Consider the following 26,079-nt stretch of genomic DNA (forward strand, 5'->3'; position numbering starts at 1 on the left):
CAATGTTAAATTGCCATTAACCTAAAGTGGCCCTGCTGGATATGGGAGAGCTGAGACTGAAGCATATTTCGATGAAATCTTTTTGAATTCAGTGTTCCTGCCAATGTACCATATGATTTCACTCCTGGATTATAGTAAATGAGCTCTTTGTTGTTAACCACTGCTCTTGTCTACAGAACTCGGCCAGGGATAGTGGGTTGGGATACATGATAAATAGCAATTGATGTGAATCCTCAATATATACAAGGGATCCAATAAGGAGAGCTGGGGCCCAGGGATGATCTAAAGGGGGCAGCCATGTCTTTGCTATCTATCCACACAGCCATAGACATGTGCTCAGACAGGCTTAGTGTTGTTCCTTCTTGCATATTATTCCCTTCTCAGGCAACATTTTAAATTTATTTTAAATATTTTAAAGAAATATTTTAAATTTTAAATATTTTAAATTAAATTTCCTAAGTGATGTTGTTTTTTTTTTCCATAAGGGTACATGGGCTTGGTGGCTCAAATGGTAAAGAATCCGTCTACAATGCAGGAGACCCAGATTCAATCCCTGGGATGGGAAGATTCCCTGGAGGAGGGCATGGCAACCCACTCCAGTATTCTTGCCTGGAGAATTCCATGGACAGAGGGGCCTGATGGGCTACAGTCCATGGAGTCGCAAAGAGTAGGACCTGACTGAGGGGCTACGACTAGCACTTTCTTTTCACTTGTGAATCATGAGTTCTTTATTTGTCTGAAACGCTTTTATTGTGTCCTCCCTCTAATATGATAGTTTAATCAGGTATAGAATTCTAAGCTGACAATGATTTTCTCTAGACATTTTGAAAACCTCATTCCATTGTCTATTATCCCTGATTGTTCCTCTTGGGAAGTTGACTAACTAACTACTCAATAACATTCCTTTTGTGGGTATTTGACTGTCCACCCTATCTGTTAAGACCTGATCTTTACTTTTGATGTTCTGTGTTCTTTTGGTGTTTTGACATCTGTATGTTATTTCGAAGTACAGATTTTTTGATTCTCATTTACTCTGCTTGGGATTCATTGGGGACTTGTTTCTTTCATCTATGTAGGAAAATTCTCAGGTGTTAACTCTGCAAATATACCTGTCTTTTCATTCTCTCTGATTGTCAATTCTGGGACTCAGGTGTGTATGAAACTTTTCATTCTGTGTCTCTCATTTTCTTATGATTTCTATTGGTTCTTTTATTTCTTTAATCATTTTTAAATGTTCTTCTCTTGTATTTTCTTTAAATTGTTCTTTTAGCTCAAGATTTTTTTTTTTAAGCAATAACTTTATTTATTTGGCTGCACCACTCAGCATGTGGGATCTTAATTCCCTGACCAGGGATCAAACCTGGTCACCTACATTGGAAGTGCAGTCTTAACCAATGGACCAACAGGGAAGTCCCTTAGCTCAAGTTTTTATGGTGCTAGTTTTTCTCCATGTTGTGTCAGCTCTCAGGTGATTTATTTCCTTGTGCTTTTATGATTGTTAATATTATTATTTTTTTGTATGAGCATATCTTCAACAGGGATGGATTTTTTCCTCTGGGAATCCTAGAGGAAATATCTATTGTGACTTGTGTACTGAGGATGAACAGCTGCTGACCAAACACCTCAGATTTCTTTTTTTTTTTTTAATTGAAGTATAGTTTTTTTTAAATGTTTCATGTACACACCAAAGTGACTCAGTGATACACATGTATATGTATATGTGTGTGTGTGTGTGTGAAAGTGAAAGTCGCTTAGTTGTGTCCAACTCTGTTTGACCCCATGAACTATACAGTCCATGGGATCCTCCAGTTGAGAGTACTGGAGTGGCTAGCTGTTCCTTTCTCCAGGGGATCTTCCCAACCCAGGGATTAAACCCAGGTCTCTCACGTTGCAGGAAGATTCTTTACCAGCTGAGCCACCAGGGAAGCCCAAGAGTACTGGAGTGGGTAGCCTATCCCTTCTCCAGAGGATCTTCCCAACCCAGGAATCAAACTGGGGTTTCCTGCATTGCAGGCGGATTCTTTACCAGCTGAGCTACCAGGAAAGCCCATATATGTGTGTATATATGTACTTTTCCAGATTCCATTCCTTAAAAATTATTACAAGGTAGTGAATATAGTTCCCTGTGCTATACAGCTAGTCCTCATTGTTTATTTTATATATAGTAGTGTATATCTGTCAACCCCAAATTCCTAATTTATCCCCCTCATCTTTTTCCTTTGGTAACCATAAGTTTGTTTTCTATTTTTGCAAGTCTATTTTGGTTTTGTAGATAAGTTCATTTGTATCATTTCTTAAAATATTCCACATGTGAGCTATATCATATGGTATATGTCTTTCTCTGACTCCAGTTACTGTGATTGTCCCAACATATCCATCCATGCTGCTACAAATGGCATTATTTCATTGTTTTTAATGGCTAAGTAATATTTCAGTGTGTGTGTGTGTGTGTGTGTGTATCTCAGATTTCATGGTATTTCATTTCTTTCCCTGGGGTATATAACGTGATTAATTTTTTTCACTCTTCTACGGAATGTATCTTTTGTAGAACTGCATTCTAGAGTGCTTTCAGTATATTTGTTCTTCACAATAATGCCACAGCCACAGAGAACAATGATCAGTGTTTATCATCATACAGTTAAGTCATTAACTTTCCAGAATCTCAGCTGTTCTCATCAGCTGTGCATATATGGAACCTCATGAGTGTCATATTTTGGGGTGACGTTCGTTATTCGTTAAGGGGGAACAGGGAAGAGAAAGAGATAATCAATGTCAATCTACTGTAACTAGAAACTCAAGACCCTTGCCAAATATCATGTGTTAGAAGCCAGGGAGGAGGAGGGGACCAAGTCTTGGAGACCATGATTTATATTTGACCAAGATCTCTGAGCTCATAGCAGGTTTGTTTTCACCAGCTTACCTTGGAGGTATGCCAGCATCAAGACAAACTGTATCAGCAGTGGCTTCTCTTCCAGCAGAAATTGTAGCTCACCTTCTAATTCTACTTTTTAAATAAGGCAACTGGGGTGTAGGGAAACAGAAGCCTTTTCTTAAAAACTGTTTAGCAAGTGAATGGCCCATGAGAGATTGAGATGCTGGTCTCATTTGCCATCTTTCCATATTCTCTCCCTTCTATTTCAGTGACCGGGTACCAAAGTAACCTACAATACTGGGGCTGGAAGTTGTAAGCCTGTTTAAAAAAAAAAAAATCAGGAAATTGCTGGAATACTTCAGGCATATTTCTTTGGTTAACTTATTTTGAAGTTTTTCTCTGTTCTGTGTTTTAGCTGGCCTTATAATTTATCAAAGACAGGCTCATTGTTTTGGCAAGTCCCTGGTCTGGAAGCCTCCAACAAAAACTCACAGCACTCTGTCTGAATAGGAATTTTTAAGTGCATTCTTAGTCTTGAACTGAAAATGTATTCTAGATGCAACAGTTTGCTGGGAAACTGGGAAACTGAAACAATGCCATCTATCATACAACAACATTACTCCAAATAGAGAGCTCCTTCTCTTCCTTTGTTAATGCCCTCCTACTATACCTCTCAGAGCAGTGTGTGTGTGTGTGTGTGTGTGTGTGTGTGTGTGTGTGTACCTCAAAGAAAAGCCATACTGCTTCAGTCTTTCACTGTTTCTGGAATTCTGCATAGAATTTGCCTCTTTCACTAAGCTTTTTAGCAAACTAAACTACAACTTCATCACTTTCAGAAGTGATCATTGGTAATGGGTTTTTTTTTTTTTATAATAATGAAGGTATTTTGTAAATACTGCTTTGGAAATTTAAACAAATTAAATCATATATAGCTTTCACTTTCCCTTATTCAGTACTCTTTCAAGTTATTTTTTCTTCCAAGCCACACAGTTTTCTTGTTGTTCAGTTGCTCAGTCGTGTCTGATTCTTTGCAACCCTGTGGATTGCAGCACGCCAGGCTTCCTGTCCTTCACCATCTCCCGGAGCTTGCTCAAACTCACGTTCATTGTGTTGGTGATGCATCCAACCATCTCATCCTCTGTCACCCCCTTTTCTTCCTGCCTTCAATCTTTCCCAGTATCAGGGTCTTTTCCAGTGAGTCTCCACTTTGTATCAGGTGGCCAAAATATTGGAGCTTCAGGTTCAGCATCAGTCCTTCCAGTGAATATTCAGGATTGACTGGTTGGATCTCCTTGCAGTCCAAGGGACTCTCAAGAGTGTTCTCCAACACCACAATTCAAAAGCATCAATTCTTCGGTGCTCAGCTTTCTTTATGGTCCAACTCTCACATCCATACTTGACTACTGGAAACACCATAGTTTTGACTATACAGACTTTTGTTGGCAAAGTAATGTCTTTGCTTTTTAATATGCTGCCTAGGTTGTCATATCTTTTCTTCCAAGGAGCAAGCGTCCTTTAATTTCATGGCTGCAGTCACCATCTGCAGTGATTTTGGAGCCCAAGAAAATTAAGTCTGTTTCTCTTTCCATTGTTTCCCCATCTATTTGTCATGAAGTGATGGGACCGGATGCCATGATCTTCGTTTTTTGAATGTTGAGTTTTAAGCCAGCTTTTTCACTCTCCTCTTTAACCTTCATCAAGAGGCTCTTTAGTTCCTCTTTGCTTTCTGCCATGAGGGTGGTGTCATCTGCATACCTGAGGTTATTGGTATTTCTCCTGGCAATCTGGATTCCAGCTTATACTTCCTCCAGCCTGGCATTTAAGCAGGGTGCTACACAATAGTATGACATATAATTAATAAATTACATTACTGGACATTTGTCTCAAATTATTAGCTATGATAAACCATACTTTGTGGATTTCTTTATGAACATTGAAGATTATTTCATTAGAATAAATTCCCAGAAGTAGAATTGCTAAGTCAAAGACTAGGGTAAAATCAGTTTTGCTTCTAAGCATTAACAAATCTTAGAAAACTCAGTCTATCAGTTAGAAGTTTCAGGGATTCTTAAAAGAGCACTATTTTTCTGATCTCAAAAGTATCTAGCAGAACTTCCCTGATGGTCCAGTGGTTAAGACTCTGTGCTTCCATCATAGGGGGCATGGGTTTGATCCCTGGTCAGGGCACTAAGATGCTGGATGGTGCAGCAAAATTAGTAAATTTAAAAAATAAAATATCTAGGGCTTCCCTGGTGGCTCAGTGGTAAAGAATCCACCTGCCAAAGCAGGAGACGCGGGTTCTATCCCTGGTCTGGGAAGATCCCACTTGCTGCAGAGCAACTGAGCCACCACTGCTGAGCCCACATGCTGTACATGGTCTGCAGCAAGAGAAGCCATGGCAATGAGAAGCCTCACACTGCAACAAAGAGTAGCCCCCGTTCACTGCAACTAGAGAAAAGTCCGCACAGCTGTGAAGACCCCGCACAGCCAAACCAACCAACAAACCTAAAAAATGGGTTATAATATCCTTGTATGCCATGAAAATGTGTGCATTTCTTCCCATTAACCTGGCCACATCCAGAAGGCAAGGTGCTCCAATCACCAGAGCTACTGGCGACTCTGAGACACACCAGCTTTGCCAGCCGTTGACTGGCGATCACTGGAGCATGGTGGTATCATTCATTTAGTGATGCCCTTGCTGCTGTGTTCTTGGAACTTTCACCAGAAAGTTCCCAAGGCTGCTCTACCTTCTCTCCATGTCACCTGAGCTCCTGTTGTCAGTGTTACCAGTGATTATCAGAAAGTGGGATGTGCAGGGACTTTTACTTTCTAAACCTTACAATTTTATAAATTTGAATTAGTTACCACAAGCATACTTTTGTAATCAGGTGAAAAACAAGAAGAACTGATGAAGATGGAGAGAGGTCAGATAACCCAGATTGTTAAACTGGTGAGTTTAATTTTATCTGTGACACGCAGTCAGCAGCTCAGGCAGCTTGCAGAAGGGTGAGTCGAGAGCCAGGGGCCCTGCCGCATTCTTGCTGTGCCTCCACTCCAGGCTGTGTGCCCTTTTGGCTGGTTTCCGGGGCTGATGGTCAGGCCATCTGCCCCCTAAGTGGAGCTGCTGCAAGTTGCTGGCTATTGAATAATAAACATGGGCAGCCTTAGCTGTGGTGCAGAATAGTAAATTCAGAATACAATCTTGATTTAGCCTTCCTTTTCCTCCTGGCCTAAAATACAATTGGTTTCTTCTCATGATGAGAGTCCCTTGAACTGCAACGAGATCAAACGCGTCGATCCTAAAGGAAGTCAACCCCGAATATTCACTGGAAGGACTGATGCTGAAGCTGAAGCTCCAATAATTTGGCCACCTGGTGAAAAGACACGACTCATTGGAAAAGACCCTGATGCTGGGAAAGATTGAAGGCAAAAGGAGAAGAGAGCGGCAGAGGATGAGCTGGTTAGATAGCATCACTGCCTCAGTGGACATGAATTGGAGCAAACTCTGGGAGACAGTGGAGGACAGAGGAGCCTGGTATGCTGCCGTCCATGGGGTCTCGAAGAGATGGACACGACTGAGCGACTGAACAGCATCATGATGATGATGAAGTAAAATATTGAAAGTCCAGCTTCTCCAGAGGATACTTACTGCTGTTGGAACTACGACTAATGAAACCCTCTACGTTGTGTTCCCTCAATTTTTGGTAATCAAGGAGGGCCTATCTAAGTTGTTATATTACATGCTTCAAACCAAGGGAAAAAATGACTTTTCAAAGCTCTGAGTTCTTCTGCAATAAATAGTTTGTCATTTAAGGAAGAGCAATGGATGCAGTTCTGAGAAGTCTGAGGACATGTTCAAAAAATTAATATATCTCATGCGACTTCCCTGGTGGTCCAGTGGTTATGAATCTGCCTGCCAATGCAGGGGACACAGGTTCGATCCCTGGTCCGGGAACTAAGGTCCCCCACGTGTGCGTGCTCAGTCGCTTCAGTCATGTCCGACTCTTTGTGACCCTATAGGCCATAGCCTGCCAGGCTCCCCCTCTCCATGGGATTCTCCAGGCATGGATACTGGAGTGCCATGCCCTTCTCCACAGGAAATTCCCCATCCAGGGATCGAACCTGCATCTGCTACACTGGCAGGCAGGTTGTTTACCACTAGCGCCACCTGGAAAGCCCAAGATCCCTCATTCCACAACTACTAAGTGAGCATGCTCTGGAGTCCTTGAACCATAACAAGAGATGCCATGTTACATCTCATTATGTATATGAGTTAGGGTATAGGGTATAGGGATCAAACTTGTTGATCCTAAAAGAAATCAACCCTGAATATTCATTGGAAGGACTGATGCTGAAGCTGAAACTCCCAATACTTTGGCTACCCGTTGTGAAGAATTGACTCACTGGAAAAGATCCTGATGCTGGGAAAGATTGAAGGCAGGAGGAGAAGGGGACAACAGAAGATGAGATGGTTGGATGGCATCACAGACTCCGATGGACATGAGTTTTCGTAAACTCCGGGAGTTGGTGATGGACAGGGAAGCCTGGCGTGCTGCAGTCCATGGGGTCGCAAAGAGTCGGACACGACTGAGCGACTGACCTGAACTGATGTATATGAGTAGAACCAGTCTGTATTTGCTCATTTTGTTAAAAGGTCAAAAGCCATAAGAAGTCCTGGTAAAAGATGTGAGAGTATACCAGAGTAAGAAAATCTGCGATGTTCCCCATATGAAAGTAAACACTTCCCTTAGTATGCCTCATTTTCTGTTTATGACGACTGAGACTCAGCCAGCAGTGTTCTTTTCTTAATGAATTGAGCAGGAAGTAGCTGCACATTTTGGCCATGCTGATCATCTAAATTTAACTAAATGGATTATAGTATTTTTGTCTTTAAACCCATTAGGATTTAGAAGCATTGTTTCCTTTATTTAGAAACTGTAACTCTGACCTTTGAAGCAGATGTCCATAAGACGATGTTAAGAATTACCAAGCAGTGAAGTCACACTTAAGTGATACATACTTAGGCCAATTTGGATTTATTTGGGGAGATTCCCAAGGATTTGTTAAAGAAATTCCACAGTTCAAATTCAGTCTTTCTGACAGACAGTGAAAGTGGTGATCTTATTTAAAGATCTCTGTGACTTAATGGCCTCAGGCAATTGTGTTCATTCTGGACTTTTTTAGAATATTATCTCTAAATTTTGCAACTCTGATTCGTTTAAAAAAATAAAAAAAATCCTCTGAACTTCTCTCTGCCCCACAGCAATGTTGCTACAAGACGCTGTACCTTTTATTCTTAGAATGGGAACTTGAATGAAAAGAAATAGCTGATGGTCTTGCCGAGGATGGAAATACTGTACCTCTTTAAGATAATAGTTGCTATTTTTAGACAGACTTACAAAGAGCTGGGAAATGGTGATGCTTCTAATCTTCATGCAGCCTTAGGCATGAGAAGATGCACTCTCAAAAATATCTAGTTATTTAGCAGTTTCTCCAAATAAGTTTTTGAAAATACTTTATTTTTAAAAGCATATTTGTAATAATAAGTAACTGACTCAGCACTGGTGTTTGAGAGGGTGACTCTTGAAGTTCCAGCACAAAGTAAACATCACAGCTTATGAAACAAAAATAGATTTCCATAGTAAATCTTAGTCAGAACAATGGCGCATTCCTGGGCCTGGGGTTCAACAGTGGGTATTAATTCAAAGCAGCTGGATCCTGGGATGAGAGTAAGACAGCTCTGTCCTCCCATTGTGGTCTTGCGGAACATGATATCCGATGATATTTTGCTGCTTCTAAATGTTGCTTTATCTTTTTAGTGGGTCAGAGACAGACTGTAGATATATGAAGTCTTTTCATACTGATGGCCAAGTTTTTTCTTTTCAGAAAACTGCCCGAGACATAATGCTTCTTTCACAAAAGGTAGACCCATTCCTTCTCTCTGGAGTCTGTTTTCTTCTGTTCTCTCACTTTCCAGGCTGGATTTTATCCATGTTCTTCTTTATCTCAGGTTTCTTCCATAGTTTACGTGTAGCAGTCACCGAGTTGTATTTCAGGATTACAGCGTATGGGGCATTGTGAAACAATTATGAGTTGATATGCTTATAAAAGCAATTATGGGTTTCCCTGGTGGCTCAGTGGTAAAGAATCCACCTGCCAATGCAGGAGATCTGAGTTCGATCCCTGGATGGGGAAGATCCCCTGGAGAAGGAAATGAAATGGCAACCCACTCCAGTATTCTTGCCTGGGAAATCCCATGGACAGAGGAGCCTGGTGGGCTACAGTCCATGGAGTCGCAAGAGAGTCAGACATGAATTACAACATGACTAAACAACAACAGAAAGTATATAGCCAAAGCAAAAACATTATTAGAGATTCTGGGGAGCTCAGAGTAACAGGCACTTCCAGTCAGGTGGTCCTGGGGCACCTCCGACAGTCTCGCCTCCAGTTCTCATGAGTAAAATATTCCACAGTCGTTATGATGGATTGATGGTCGGGAAGCATTTCTCTGCTTATGTGGGCTGTGTGTGTGTGTGTACACGCACACATATGTTCATATTTAATGATGACATTCTGATCCTTGTTTCAGAACTAAGCTATATGAAGTTTTCACCAAGTTGGATCATTTCTCCAAAATAAATCAGGAGATGCTGCCCTGGGGATTTTCTGACTTTTTTTCTGAGGAAGGTTTGTGAATGAAGTAGAGAATTTTTTAGAAATGGGGGGATCTACCCGGGAATTTCCTTGGTGGTGGGTTGTCATTGTTGCTGTTTTTCCATAGTTACAGCAGAGTGAGACATGATAAAACTCTGGGTAACTGAAAGAGTTAAAAGGGTTTTTGAGTTGTCTGCATTAGGGGAGCAGATGGAGTGCAGGTAGGTGGGGAGGCTGCTATTTAAACGGAGGAGGGTTACTGTGTATTGGAAGGGCACGCATTTTACAGGGTAGCTGGGGACTGGCTAATACATGTGCTGGGGAACACAGTAAAGCGGAAGCCAAAGCATATGGTCAGGAAGGGAGTTAAGAGGCCGCCGACAAAGAGGAAGAACGTGGCAGCTGAACTAATAACGGAGGGGAGATGAGAAGTTGGTAAATTGGGTTTTAAGTACCTAAAGGTCTTAAGAAACTAAGAAATCTCAGGTAATAAGGAAATCAGTTTGGAAATGTTAATATTGATACCTGCACTAGGGAAGTGTTTACCGAGGAACAGAGAAGGGAATAAAGGAAGCAGGTCTGAATGACCCACCGTGGCTTCACGGATACACAGATGAGCGAAGCGTATTGAGGAAGTGAAATCAGGTTAAGCCTTCAAGTCACAGAGGCAGGAAACCAATAAAGGACGTTGAGATGCAAAGAAGCCAACCTAGAACCAGCGACCAGATAGTGGGTAGGACAGATAGACAACTCCAACCTTTCTTCTTCGTGTTGGCATTTGAATGGTTCTCTGTTTTTTCATCTTTTTTTTTTTTTAAAAAAACAGCTAGGTTCAGTAAAAGAAAGCAAAACAAGCAAACAGACAAAAGTTGCCTTGGTTGTGTTGGAACAAGGCCCTTCTCCTGTTGTGTTCTTGGCTTGGTGTGGTAAGTTTGCCAAGCACACAGGCCAAGCCATCTCTTCATCTGGCAGGAGGTAATTTTTGCCTTGCGTGGACCTCAGATCGTCTTAGAGATTCATGAGATTATATTTATTAAGGCACCTCCAAGGAATCTGAGGAGCTAATACCAGCATAACAATCGTTAGTATTTGTGGAGGACTTTAGGCATTTCAGACATTCTTGTTTCAACTTTCAAATCGATTACGCGGCTTGTCACTAATAGCCTCTTTCTTGTCTGAGTGTAATTAACCAAAATATTAATTAAAAGAGAGAAACAAATTTAGGAATTCTATTATTATTTAGGAGAAAAACAATGCAATAAAACATTGGAAAAGACCCTGATACTGGGAAAGATTGAAGGCAGGAGAGAAGGGGGTGACAGAGGATGAAATAGTTGGATGGCATCACTGACTCCATGGGCATTAGGTTGAGCAAACTCCGGGAGATAATGAAGGACAGGGAAGCCTGGCGTGCTGTAGTCCATGGGGTCACAAAGAGTCAGACACAACTGAGCAACTGAAACACACACACACACACACAAGGTTCAAAGAGGGCACCATACTTAGTGCTACTTTAAAATATATTCTGAAAAAAAACATAGTGGAGAGTTTTAGAAAGACCCCTATAGATCAGTGGTTCACATGCCTTTTTAATTCATGAAATCCTTTGATAATTGGATAAAAAAAAATTATGGATCCCCTACCCCTGACTCAAAAAATAAAAAATATGATCAGAGGTTCCCACAAGGGAACCTAAATCTTGGTAATAAATATGTGAATTGGGCCAAGTGTAGACAATAAGGAATGTTGGTACGTTTCAAACTAGAAAGCAATGCCGTGTTAAGGCAAGAATGGTGGGGTTTGTGAAAATCAAAGTGTAGTTGATGAATTGGATAGATAGCATCACTGACTCAACAGAAATGAATTTGAGCAAGCTCCAGGAGGTAACGAAGGACAGAGGAGCGTGGCATGCTGCAGTCCATGGGATCGCAAAGAATCGGACACGACTTATCAAAGAACAACAGTAGTGGTTTTATAATATTATGTTAGTTTCAGGTGTTGGCTATATTCCCTGTGCTATACAGTATATCCTTGTTGCTTATCTATTATAAATATAGTAGTTTGAATTGTTAATCTCATACCCGTAATTTGTCCCTCTCCCTTCTGATAATCACAAGTTTGTTTTCTATATCTGTGAGTCTGATAATCATTTGTAGTATTTTTTTCTTAGATTCCACCTGTAAGTGATCTCTTACAGTATTTGTCTTTCTCTATCTGACTTATTTCACTAAACATAATAGTCCTTAGGTCCATTCATGTTGCTGCAAATGGAAATACTTCATTCTTCTTTATGGCTGAGTAATATTTCATTAGTGTTCCAAGACATAGCTCAGATGGTGAAGAATCTCCCTGCAATGTAGGAGACCCGGTTTTGATCCCTGGGTAAGGAAGATCCCCTGGAGAAGGAAATGGCAACCCACTCCAGTATCCTAGGCTGGAGAATCCCATGGACAGAGGAGCCTGGCAAGTCACAGTCCATGGGGTCACAAAGAGTTGGACACGACTGAGCGACTAACACACAATATTCCATTGTGTATGTATATCATATCTTCCTAATCCATTCATCTGTTGGTGGACGCTTGAGTTACTTCTATGACTTGACTCTTGTCAAGTGCTATTCATAGTGCTGCTATGAATATTGGGGTACACGTATCTATTTTTCTGTATGTATATTCAGAAGTGGACTTGCTGGATCATATGGTAGTTCTATTTTTATCTTTTTGAGGAACCTGCATATTGTTTTCCATAGGGGCTGTACCAATTCATTGTACAAGGGTTCCCTTTTCTCTACATCCTCACCAACATTTGTTATTTGTAGACTTTTCCTAATAGCCATTTTGATAGGTACAAGGTGATAGTTCACTGTTGTTTTGATTTGCATTTCTCTAATAGTTTGTGATGTCGAGCATCTTTTCACTTGCCTATTGGCCATCTGTGGGTCTTCTTTGGAGAAATGTGTCTTCAGGTCTTCTGCCCTATTTTGGATTGGGTTGTTTAAACAATTTTTTTAAAAAACAGCACCTGGTAAATAGAATACGTTTGAGGAAAATGTGACACCCCTCCCCCGTCCCTCCAGTTTGCAATCCTAGGCTTTTATATATTATGTGTAACATGGGAAGTTCTCATTTTTTGCCCTAAGGCGCGACAACAAGCTCAAACGCGTCATCAAATGGCAGAGGACAGCAAAGCAGATTACTCATCACTTCTTCAGAAATTCAACCACGAGCAGCATGAGTATTACCACACTCACATTCCCAATATCTTTCAGGTAAGTGGTTCAGCTCTCAGATTTGCTTGCTTAGAAACATGTTACTTGGAATCATGATTTCTAAGTATTTATAGCATTCTAAGTTTCCTCTAACTCAAATCATTTTTAAAAAACATTCAGATCAAGCACATACTGACACTAAGATGAAACATAACATGAATCTCAAGATTAATCAATAGACTTTGTAAATTTCCTTGGTTTGACCCTGCAGCCATTCTTGGTCAGACTTAGAACTGTAATTCTTACATTAACACTCTTTTTGCTAAAAGGACCATTCTGGTTACAAAAATGCCAAACTTACCTTTAGGAACCAGAGCAGCATTGAGACAGTTGTAGGATTTGAACAGATGACTATGAACATTGGGGTGCATGTATCTGTTGGAATTAATGTTTTCTTTTTTTTTTCTTCTGGATATATACCCAGGAGTGGATCATATGGTAGTTCTATTTTTATTTTTTTTGAGGAACCTGCATTTTGCTTTCAAAGGGCTGCACCAATTTGCATTCCCACCATCGATGTACGAGGGTTTTCTTTTCTCTGTATCCTCACCAACATTTGTTATTTGTAGACTTTTCCTGATAGCCATTTTGACAGGTGTGAAGTGATAGCTCACTGTTGTTTTGATAGTCCTGTTGTCCTTCCTTTGGATTGTTTTTCTTTGGGCTACTTTAAGTTGTCAAGAATAGTATGAGAAAGGATACATGATACTGTTCTCCCTCTTTGGGAATTTTTTGCAACTTCAAGTTCCACTGTAGAAAAAATAACAAAAATTTGTATCATGGTGCCTACACAGCAAACAAGAACTTCCAGCTTGCGAAGGAGAGGGTGGGACAAATCAAGAGAGTAGCAATGAAGCATACATATTACCATATGTAAAATAGATAGGAAGTGGGAATTTGCTGTATGATGCAGGGAGCTCAACGAGTTCTCTATGACAACCTAGAAGGATGAGATGAGGGGGTTGGAAGGGAGGTTTAAGAAGGAAGAGACATAGGTATACTTATGGCTGATTCACATTGTTGTATGGCAGAAATCAGCACAATATTGCAAAGCAATTATCCTCAATTAAAAAGAAATTAAAAAAACAAACCTCCAACCTGTAGAAGGAAGGTACACTGGTTAATCTCAGCCTGTGTTGGGTCAAGGCAGTTAACCCTGATACCATGCGTTTGGTAAAGGATGAAACAGGGGCTCAAAGATGGAAGGGATATTTGAAATCTAATACTAAATGCTATTAACAGTAAAACTACCTACCTTTCAGGTTCTTACTGAAATTGGAATGGAATTGTATGAAGTATACCTTTAGACAGCCTAACAATTAGTAAAATATGTGTCCAGCTGGCTAAAGTAGAAGCACAATAAATTTATGGTTGCTTTAACTCTAACCTTTTTTTATTTGTTTTTGGCCACCTTGAGCATCATGAAAGAATCTTAGTTCCCTGACCAGGAATAAAACTCGTGCCCACAGTAGTGGAAGGGCAGAGTCTTAACCACCAGACCGCCAGGGAAGTCCCTAACTTGAACCTTTTTATAAGCCTATTTCCCTCCTAGAGAATTTTTTAGAGGTAACAATGCTGCCAAAAACCAACTTCCTTAGATAATAGTAAACCAAACTAATTTTATGCAAACTCTAATGTTGCAGAAAATACAAGAGATGGAGGAGAGGAGGATAGTGAGAATTGGAGAATCAGTGAAGACATACGCAGAGCTCGATCGGCAGGTGATTCCCATCATTGGGAAATGCTTGGATGGAATCGTGAAGGCAGCCGAGTCGATTGATCCGAAAAATGTAAGTACCATAGTTTGGACTTAATTTAGAACTGTGGTTCCATTATTTCCCTGTCCCTTTCCACAGTGACCATATTTAATCATCTGAAAGTAGTTGCTTTCAGTGGTCACAAGTACTTTTCAACAATAGCAATACCTTTTCAGAGTTTTTTAAATTCAATCCTCCATGTTTTGGATTTAGTGTAGTCCTTGGCACATTTGGGATTGTGGGTGTTAGTATAAGTTTTGTTGTTACTGTTTAGTCACTAAGTCATGTCTGACTCTTTTGCATCCCCAAGGACTGTAGCCCACCAGGTTCCTTTGTCCATGAGATTTTTCAGGCAAGAATACTGGAGTGGGTTGCCATTTCCTTCTCCAGGGGATCTTCCTGACCCAGGGACTGAATCCACATCTCCTGCTTAGCAGGAAAATTCTTTACCACTGAGCCATCAGGGAAGCCCGAGAGTATAGGTTTAGGTTCATATAACAATGACAGTAGTGTCTTAAGGCAGTTTATTTTTCCTCCCATGTGAAGATGTCTATCAGGCAGAGCATCCAACCATGCTGAGGGCAAATGATCTGCAAGTCCTCAGGAATTCAGGCTTTTCCTAGTTCACAACTTTTGATGATTTGACTTTCAAACTCAACATGGCTTCTGTACTCCAGCCATCACATCCAAATTCCATAAAGCATTGTATAGAGAAGAGTCCACACTATCTATTTAAAGAAGCTTTCTAAAATTGCTCACTGTACTTCTGCCTACATCTCAGAGATCTCAGAAGTGAAAACTTAGTCCTGGGGCCACCTTCTGCTGTACAGAAAGCTGGAGAGTGAAGCCTTTTTGCTGGGTGGACATGTGCCCAGCTTAAAATCAGTTCTTATTACTCAGAAGGAAGGATGATTGGCTCTTACAAGACAACTGATGTCTATGGCACACCTGCAAATTCTGTGTTAGCTAAAATAGCTACGCCAAATTAAAATGTGGGCTCATGGTAGAAAGTTGAGATCTTTCCAAATTGTCTTCTCTAATAGTTTTTTCTTTTTTTAATCAGATATCATTGAGTTAAAATTTTATTACAAGTCACAGGTACTTTTGTAATACTTTAACTGTACATCTGTCTATCTTTGACATGATGGTTGTCATTTCCTTACACATTGGTCTTCATCACCTGACCCCGAAAAGACTCTCAACTCAAAGTTCCTAGCAGGGGGACACCACAGAGTAGGCAGTCAATTCCCTCATTTATTCAGCTAACATTTATTCTGTCATTATCATCAGGCATCATCCCCGTGCTAGGGATGCCGTGGAGGAAAAACAGAAGGGCGCTTACATTCTAGTGGAGGAGAGACTTTGAACAAATATATATGTAAAGGAAAATTATTCAATAAATTCCTATCTTTGAACCACAGTGGACCAAAGAAATCAGAGAGGGGATCTTTTTTTGCTTTGACTTTGTGTATGCCAAATTGCTTTAAGACCTTCTGATGAGAATCAGTTTTTATATTACTGTATTTTTCAAGGGAAGGGCTTCCTCGGTGGCTCAGTGGTAAAGAATCCACCTGCCAAGCAGGAGATGCGGGTTCAATCCCTGGATCAGGAAGATCCCTTGGCAAAGGAAATGGCAACCCACTCCAGTATTCTTGCCTGGGAAATCCCATGGACAGAGGAGCCTGGAGGGCTACAGTCCATGGGGTTGCAAAGAGTCAGACACAACTTAGCAACTAAACAACAACAATTTTTCAAGGGAATTGCATAATAAATGACCCAATTTTTCTGCTTTTTGGCAATTGTTGTTAATATTTGTTTCTCTAAATGTAGAAAAATACTTATTGAAATTATCTTGAAATCTCAACTAGATGTATAGCTTTACAAGTTATTCTTTCAAATGATAAAAATATTACTAGAAAAAATCTATTAATCAATATAACTTCCTTAGAATGTCATCTGTGTGAGAGCATCATAGTTCAGTGTGTGAAAAGTATTTATGTAGATTGGAACATATTTGTGCGTGATGGGTGTCATTGCAGGATTCACAGCTGGTCGTAGAAGCTTATAAGTCTGGGTTTGAGCCTCCAGGAGACATTGAATTTGAGGATTACACTCAACCGATGAAACGCACTGTGTCAGATAACAGCCTTTCAAATTCCAGAGGAGAAGGCAAATCAGAGCTCAAATTTGGTGGCAAATCCAAAGGAAAGTTATGGCCGTTCATCAAAAAAAATAAGGTACTGATGACTGGACCCAGTGTGATATGAGTGTTACAAGGTGTGGAGATGTTCACTTTGTCTTTTAGTCTTTAAAGGAACGAAGGTTTTTTTAAGCTTGTAGTTTCAGAATGCAAACAGAAGGCTAGTGTTCTGTTTTATTTTAAGACAGTATCTCTCTTTGGTGGTAGCACCTTGGCCATGGCGATTTGTCTTATTTCAGACGCATTTATCACCTGCACCGTGTCACCCACACTAACAGACTACTGATCTCTGGCCGTTTCGCATCATGCCTTTCACTCCTAAGTCTCCTAGATTGCTGGTTCCCTGGGCTGAGAGAAAGGACGTTGTGCCACATTTCTATAACCATGTATCAGCATCTCTAATTGAAATGGTTTCCATGGATTAATAACTTGGTTTTGACCTCATGTTAACATATGTATCCATGAACATTTTTTATTTTCTTTTTAGAGTGTGATACGTAGGTGCATGACAGCATTAACCTGGGCATAGAGTGTGTGATCAAGGCAACACAAACCGCTTTAACCTTAGAATAATTTAATATTTCATTTTAAAAGGCTGTCTTGCTGTTTTCACAACCTTAGCATTTAAGGACTTTCATTTTCTCCCATCCAGCTGTGTTAGTCTAGGTGGCTTAGAAATATTTACCCTTCTGGCTTAGACTGGTTTAGAGTAACTAGTTAGAATGGTAGTTTGCATGTGAAAGTCTGCATGAGCTTCTTGTCAGATATTTCTTGCTCTTCCTTTGCTTTACTTACTAAAACTCCCACTTTCACCATATTCTCCATTTAACATGCCCTTCCATGTTTTCTTTTGGACCATGGCCTAAATTTTTAATTGTTTGTGTTTGACTTGCTTTGGATTTCAAATATTATTTGATGCTTATTTTTGTTTTGTGTCTTATCTTCTTGTTTCTGATTTTTTACTCTGTCACCGCTCCATCTCTTACACGTAGCTTATGTCCCTTTTAACATCCCCCCATCAGCCTCCCCCACCTCCCCCTGCCTCTGCCTCACCCTCTGCTGTTCCCAACGGCCCCCAGTCTCCCAAGCAGCAAAAGGAACCCCTCTCCCATCGTTTCAACGAGTTCATGACCTCCAAACCCAAAATCCACTGCTTCAGGAGTCTAAAGCGTGGGGTAAGTTCTCCTCTCGAGTCCTGTCTCTCTGGTGCGCTTTGGTTGCATGTTTTGTTCTGCATTAACTTAATTTTGTTTGTGAATGACTCCACTGTGTTTCCCCATAACATAAAACAATAAGAACCTATGATTCATTATAGCCGGAAAGAAGAAGAGCCACAGAGAGAGCAAAAAAAAAAAAAAAACAAAGACAGGAAGCAGGATGGATGGAAGGAGAGAGGGGGGAAGCCAGCCAGCCAGAGCTCTTTTTTGTCTGTAATCCATTTTGGTGGGACCTTGCTTCATTTCCTTTCTTAAATATCTAAGTCATTAATATTTTACCTTGATGTTACCCAAAAAAAGGAAACTCAGATTCGGTTTCTAAAGCTAGCGACATTTGAAGAGGTGGAAATCACTGCATAGTCAGAAAATATTTGCTTAACAATTACTGAAGCAGTGTTTAAAGAGGGTGCTTCTCTCTCAGCTGCACCTCCGGGTCTGCGGGAAATGGTACAGATTACAGGGGTTTCTTTAGCTGTTTCGGTGAATTTACAAGATGTTGATCAAATATCTGGTAACAGAGCTCACTGCGTAAGAGCTAGTGCAGTATTTCTCTTGAAAGGGTGACATAACAGCAGCTGACATTTATCGTACGCTTGTCGTTTGCCAGACTCTGTTCTATGTGCTCACTTGATTCAGTCAACCACCCTATGAACCCAGGTACCGAGATTTCTTTATTTTACTGGTAAGCAAACTGGTACCTACAAAGATGAAGTTAGGAAGATATACAGCCAGGATTTAAAGCCAGAGAACCTGTTTATGATCTGAGAGTCTGTGTGTTCACACTCAAGAACCTGTTTTATTCTGATTGACTCAGTTTTGCCACCCTAATTAAGATCGCATGTGCTTAAGTCACAGGGTTTTATGGAATCGATCAACAGTCCAAAGCAGATACCAGTTTCGTCTTTTAGAAAAAAATTGGAACAAGGTCATTCATTTGTAGCCTCCTGAATAAACCTAAATGGTCAGTCTAAGCCATCCCAAAATACTCTTTATAATGAATAATGAGTAAACAAACATTAAACGCATATGTGGTAAGGTTTTCTTTTATTCTGTTCTGCGGGAGTTGCAATATGGTTGTAGTGGGGATGTGTTCCTTGTAACAAATTTTTACTTTTCCTTTACTCTGTGTATAAAGGATGTTTAAAAAAAAATAGCTACATTGTTACCTTTTAAAATAAGGGACAAAACCCTCATTTTTTTATATTCTGATTCCTTTAGTAATAGAATCTGCAAGTTTTCTGCAAAGAGTATATTTGATGGAATTATCCTGTTTTAAGGTTACCCAGCATATCAGGATAAGAATTAGAATTTAATTTTCTAAAGATTTCAAGAACGCCCTTGTTAGAAGGCAGAATATAGCTTCAGCAGTGGATGATGGCTTGTGTTGAACTCTATAATTAGATCTCCATTATGCTGGCTTTAAGAATTAATTCTCCATCCATCTCTGCTCCTTGTTCATGGAAGAATCTCCAACAGATGACTATAGTTTGCTATACTAGACTATCAACTAGGAAGTTTTACATTAACTGTGAAACAGTTACCCCATCTCTGCTGCTCCCAAAACCTTTACAGAGCACTCATTTATTATAGTTATAAAAATATGTCTGCATTGTCTTTTGGAATCTCATAATGAAAAATGTCTAATATTCATGGTTGTTCACTGTTTGTATATGTATCTATTCCATTCTTCTGTCAACATCACAATCTTGGTGGCAAATGGTTTCTGAAGCATGTTTCATGGTGTTCTCTAAATGTTTAAGAAGAGACCAAAAATGTCAGTTATCAATAAGTATAAGAAAAGATGGCTAGGAAAAAAATAAACACTTGAAAACAAAAACAGTGAAATGAGAAATGGGTTATTTTGATTAATTAAAGGAACGCCCTTCTCTTTAAAAAAAAAAACCATAATTAGCAAAAGAAATTTTATTTCTTACACCTCAAATCTGTGCTCATCAAACCTCTATCTTTAAAAGAAATTTCCTAAATGGTGAGTGTGTTTTTGCGAATAAACACACACACACATGAAGCATCAGTAAATAAATATAAACAATTTTTGCTTCTCTCATTTTTAGTTGATCTGTTTTTAGGGTCAGATTTGATGTGCTTTTCTTCAGGAAATAGCAGTGCAAAAAAAGAAAAAAGAAAAGGAAATGCATCATAGAAGTAAGATAAGGAAGTTTAAAAAAAATCTGAAGTTTGGGGAAATAAATTTGATTTTAAAGCAATTTCAAACAGAAGGTACGTGGTTTAACAGAATCCCTAACTAAAATGATACAGTCCTCGCTACTATTTCATTTATTCCATTTTTAACTTTAAGACTATTGCACCAAGGACAGGAAAAGGCCTCTAGGAGAATAACAAATCTGTGATTTTAATGTGACTTTTATCGTGTTGTGCAGCTTTCTGATCTAGATTTTAATCATTTGTTTCTGATTATCAGAATGTGTAAATGCAATGCAAATATTTCATCACATAACTGATTTTGTTTCTGAATAAGTTGTAAATCATTCACATTTGTAGGAAAATGTCTCATTGAACATCTTTAAAGATTGGCATGCCACCATTATTAATCACTATTTCATCTTTATGTAAGTCAAAGAAAAATGAAGTGAGATTGTGTGTTCTCAATTTGAAATCCACAGAGTGTGACTTTACTGTCTTAAGATTTCCTGATCTGAGTAAGGGCCTTCTAAATCTAAAATATGAACGTATCTCCCCCCTCCCCCCATTTTAGAGTTCATTGTATGGAAAAATACCATCAACGTTGATCAAAAGATTTTGAAAATCCCTACCAGTTGTTTGTCAGATGTTACAATCTTCTGGTGAATTTCATTTGATTTACTTTGTTCTCTTGCTGATTATTGGCAGACTCAGTCTCTCTGTTTTCACAAAGAACTCATGAAGAGGACGATAGGGAAACCCACGTATGCTTTTGAAGCTAGGGACTATGTTGTAAGTTTACCTGTGACGGCCAGGTCATGCGGTCACGGCACAGGCACTAACCCCTGTGACAGCACCAAGACTGGGGACCCCGGTGCTCTCTGACCCAGACACTGGGAGAAGCTTCCTTGTACCCACCCAACCACAGGCTTCTTCATCACGGAAAGTTGTATGGAAAAAGGAGCCAACCTTTCCAATAACAAGCTTCCTAAAAATGCCAGTGAGCCGAGCTTGTGTCTCTCCCCTTTGTGTTGATTGGGGCTGCTGCCTGAGCTGGTGTCACTGAGTATGATTTTATGGCAGAATCTCACCCCTGAAACGCAGCTGGGCGTGGGAGAATGACACTCTCGCAGATGGCCGTGTGTGGCTCCCTTACCCACATGCACATCTGAAACAGATGGGTCCGTAAAGGACAACCAAAAAAACCAGCGAAGCCTGAGCGAGGTCACAGAGCGGTGAAATGACTTTCCGTGGACCTTGGACCACAGACACTTATATTCATGTTCACTGTCCCCTTTCTCTGTACTTGAGGTTAGTACCTGTGACGGCCCAATAACACATGGACCCGCCAGCTCTGTGTACCCTCATGTGTTATTGACACTCGTGGCTCCCCAGGCTCCATAATCGTTGCCCGAAACTGACAGCTTTTTAGTACTTCAGGTGTCGCGCAACGCACTTAATGCAGCCTGTCCAAGTATTCTCTTGGCAGGTGATTCAGTTTCTAATTTAAAAGGATCTAACTGGCTGGCTTGCAACTTAAGACCGAAAACCAGTTTATAATCATTAAAAAGATACTGAAGACTGTGATGGCACTTCTGGTAGATTCCCCATCACCTGTCCACTTCAGAAAATTGGATTTGAGAATTCAATGTTGCCTATATCTATTGGGATCTGTTCTCAATCCTAGTGACTTATTTTTATTATGAAGTGGTAATATTCCTATGTTATTAGTCTTGTTGTTAGAATTCTGTTTTTGGAATGGCTAAAAAAAAAAATATTACTTTAAAAATAAATAAATTTTTAAATATATATATATTACTTTAAGCCATGGAAGTAGTCGAATAGACAGCAGGTAGAGTGCCGAGTTCAAATTAGCGACATTTACACGGTAATGTGTGAGAAAACGTTTGTATACGGTTGTCTGCTTTGCAAGGAAGATATTTGCAAAGTTTTCTGCTCTGCACCAAAAGCATTGTCTGTAAAAAAACTCAAACTGTGATAAACAGATCTGTGCTAAAATTTACAGGAGGGGCTCAAGGCGTTATGTAGGTTGCCTACCTGAGAGCGATCACAAATATGACGGTCTGTACCTTTTCTTCCCAAAATTTTGTCTTGCTATGCCTTTCCTTAAAAGTGTTTTTCCCCCAGAGGGAAAATTCCTTTAAAAACTTAATGCCTATTCACAATGAAGTATCAACTGTGAGTTAATCTGAATAATAAGATTTTTAAAATCTAGTTAAGGAATTTTTAACACCCTCTTCCCTCCCAATTTAAAACCAAAGGGCCCTGGGGACTTCCTGGTGGTCCAGTGGCTAAGACTCTGCATTCCCGACGCAGGGAGCCAGGTGCGATCCCTGATCTGGGAACTAGATCCCACATGGGGCAACTAAGAGTTTGCTTGCTGAAACTAGAGAGCCCACATGCCACAACTAAGACTGGGTGCAGCCAAATCAATAAATATTCAAGTAAGGAAATAAATTCAAGGGGCACTTTCTCTGCTACTCTATCGCCAATGTACTTTTGGATCCTCCTACCGATTGCCTGAACATTTAGGATTACAACAGCCGAGTAAATATGCACCAAACTCTCAAAATACTGCTTTATTGCCAAAGAGCATGTCTCAGCTATCACTGAAAAACCCATGTTTCTTTTCCTAATTTTGAGATGCCTTTTAATCTGGTTTTGGATCCAGTAATCAGTATAGTTTTGTCAACCTCCAGGCCTAGCAGAATTGCAATCTGCTGTGTCCTGGTAATTAACAGGAAATCCACAGTGGTGAGGAGTTAAGTAAGTACCCCTCAGTAGTTTAGACAGTTGGCTATCTGTTTCCTAAAGGTCACTTGCAAGAGCAGCAACTTCTGTTAACTCCCGGGGTGCTATGGAACCTCTGTGGGTGGGGCCCCCACTTCGATAGAAAGCCCCAGAAGACATCTTCTGTGTAGCAGGAAGTGCCTGCAGTACACAGGTGGGAGAGAGCATCCATCTCCAACCTGGTGCTGAGAGGCTTCCTGGTTCCTGCAGGTCAGGTCTCAGAGCATCTTCCAGCCCTTTGTTCCCGCTTACCGATTTGAGACTTTGCCTTAGTACCTTTAGGAAATGCCAGTGTTCAGATGTATTAGAGCCCCTTAGGATAAAAATAGTACTGGTATGTTGTGGAATGCATTGGTTTCCCAACTCTTTTAGTCTGTGTGAAACTTTCCATGGGAAATTTGGTGAACAAAAGGCTCTGTGATCATTTCCATCTTTCATAATCATGATATGTCACCGACTGCAAACTTGTATTAGTTTATGCTCAGGCTGACGTGACCAATCCAGAACAGTAAACAGAAGCTCTCCTTTCCTATCTTTATACTTTGCTCTGGCAACGTGGCCACTACAGAAAGGTTTGGGTAGATTGGCCCCTCTTGGGAATTTTGGCACAGACCCGCTACAAGTCATGTTCACAAAGCGCCAGGTTGAATTTACGTGTTATGTTAATTCAGCGGAACAGACCAAGTTCCTCTGCTTCTCATGTGTTGTTGTTTCTCTCTCTCTCTCTTTTTTTCCCTGTTACCCCTTCGATTTTTACATGAAGCTTTCTCTCAAGCTGGTAAGCACGATCACTCCATGCATGTCCTGAATCTAATCAGGTCTTTCGGTGTACGTTTTGTGGGTGCTGTGCCATGTGGAACCTATCTTCAGAGTTAACTGTTGATGTGTGTTTCCCTTGTGTGTGCCTTTGTAGATGTTTCCTTATTAGACCCCTGGAATACAAAGGTCCAGAGTCTAACAGAGCTGATCATAATCTTTCCCCATTAAGAAAATTAACACTTAACTCATGATCTGGTTTTCTTTACCACTCGAGTCTTAAGAGGATGGCAGATGTTGATAAGCTTTATTTAAATACGAACATAAATATAAATACTAAATATGAGGAAGTTTATGTATTGAATCATTCTAAATGAAAGCAAATTTAATAGTTGAAAGTTGCTCCTCTCCAGGAGCCACAGAAGCAGATGAAAATCGCTGGGGACCTGAGGGAGGCATGCAGGAATGATGCTGGGCTCAGACTCAGGCCTAAGGCACCTTTGAGAACTGAAGGTCGTGAAACTTTTAAGTTGCTAACTTTGGTGCAATTTTAAGTTAACATTGGTGCCTTGTGCATAGCTGATTCAAGAAATCAAAGACAATTTTATGGACAATGAAAAGAGCCTCCTAAGTTCGGTGTTGTTTCTACTTTTAATTTCATAGCCCTAGTAATAGTCAAACTAATCATTAAATCTATTAAAAGATACTCTTAACCACATAACCCATACTGTCCTTCAGATATGTGTAAGTTATAAAGTAATCTCAAACACCACAGCTGAGAATATCCTAAAATCATGGACAGTGATGAACTTGACAATTCAACCAGGAATAACATCAGCATTTTATGCACTGTTATTGAGAATGTAGGACAGTATTTTATGGTTATCTTTGTACGTATGTACTTCTACGTGTGTTTGAGTATATATATAAAGGTATATACATAATTTTTTCATCCTGACCCAGTATTTGACAACTGATCCAGCCCTAAAGAGAAAGTATTTTTTATTAAATTAAACATTTCTTAGAGGGTAAAATAAAATCCTGAGAAGAGTTCTTGATTAAGGTGTCTATAAGAAGGAAAGATCTAGATGTTTAAATGAACATCAGTATGAATTTGGGAGAAAGTGGATCAATTAACTGGGAATCTGTCAGATGCCAGGGCTTCTTCTTTTTTGCCCTTTATTTGTTCTTTTGCTGAGGTGCTGGCAGCAAAAGATAATATTATCAGACAGTCTTTCTGTTTGAGATACTGTTGCTTGATGCCCTCACTTTGAAGCTAATAAAGAAGTTACACAAAGACAGCGTGGGTAAATCTCAAGAAGCAGCTCATGTCAAGGGAGCAAGTGTTTGATTCCAGTAGCAGGTAAAACAAGATCTCCTTAGAGTCACAGCCATTGAAAACATACACACGTGCCTGCGGCCCCTGTTCCAAACCCTGGTAGGGCCAGTCTCTTTGGGACCCTCCAAAGAGTTCAGAAAATCTACTCCGACTCGAAGGCAGAAAGAAAAATTCCTTCATGGCAAAATAAATCATAGGTTAGAGTATTGTTTGAAAGAATTCAAGCTTCAAAAGGCAAATAGGACAAAATGAACTTTTGAGGATACTGTCCAGAGACCTGAGTTTCTTTGGATCTAGACGAAGCTGTTGACCTGAATCTCCCATGTAACTAAAATTTTTAAATTTAGTTCCACAACTGCACTGGGCAGATTTCAAGGACTCAGCAGCCATGTGCAGCTACCAGGTCGGACAGTGCGGACGTGTGAAAACATTTCCATCACTGTAGAAAGGTCTTTGGGTCTCACAGCACATAGTGAGGCTCAGAGCATCTGAATGAATGAACATCGACTACTTACTGGGTTTCCTGACTTCTGAAGCAGTGCGTCTTACACTGTTTTGTCACATTCTAGCATTAAAACAAAAATGAAAATAAAATCTCCAGTTCCAGAAAGCATGCTGATTTAAGTCAATTCAGCATGAGGACAAACTATTGAGCTTTTGGGCTCAGTGACTGAGTCGAGAAAATTGGAAAGCAGTTGAGGTTTCAGGTATTATTTGGAAAAGGAAAAACAAGTCTGCTTTATTATTATATTGAAGATTAGTTGGCTTCATCTTAGCTTTAGAAGCAAGTTGAACTTTCTTGGTTTGGCATTAGGGAATAATCACTTCTATTTTGCTTTCACTCAGATCTCGTCCCACTCAAACGCATGCGTGCACGCACACACACAGTCTTTGAGAATATTAGCTGAAAGGTCTTTGATGGCCTTAGTGGTGAACTATTTGCTGAATCACAAACTTCTAACCCAGCAGCCTGGCATTTTCTAATAAGCAGCCTAGGAACTTCAGTCACAAGCCCCCATGTAAGCTGCTTGGCAAACTCAACCTG

The 26,079-nt window shown here is 40.1% G+C and overlaps 1 protein-coding gene across 16 annotated transcripts in view; it reads left to right on the forward strand.

Moving 5' to 3' along the window:
* Window positions 1-26,079, forward strand: part of FNBP1 (formin binding protein 1) — a 136,836-nt gene that overhangs the window by 89,591 nt on the left and 21,166 nt on the right. For 4 of the 16 annotated variants that reach the window (XM_081594782.1, XM_081594783.1, XM_081594780.1 and 1 more), the window contains exons 7-10: window positions 12,666-12,794; window positions 14,438-14,584; window positions 16,591-16,788; window positions 17,744-17,926. In XM_081594782.1, the coding sequence (XP_081450908.1) occupies window positions 12,666-12,794; window positions 14,438-14,584; window positions 16,591-16,788; window positions 17,744-17,926 (657 nt within the window). Of the gene's footprint in view, window positions 1-12,665; window positions 12,795-14,437; window positions 14,585-16,590; window positions 16,789-17,743; window positions 17,927-20,836; window positions 20,921-23,702; window positions 23,718-26,079 lie in introns of all 16 variants that reach the window. The other 12 variants (XM_081594788.1, XM_081594789.1, XM_081594784.1 and 9 more) reach the window with 6 other exon arrangements.

The sequence above is a fragment of the Giraffa tippelskirchi genome, chromosome 4 (genome assembly GCF_054371585.1).
Source record: "Giraffa tippelskirchi isolate mGirTip1 chromosome 4, T2T-mGirTip1v1.2.pri, whole genome shotgun sequence".
NCBI classification, from domain to species: domain Eukaryota; kingdom Metazoa; phylum Chordata; class Mammalia; order Artiodactyla; family Giraffidae; genus Giraffa; species Giraffa tippelskirchi.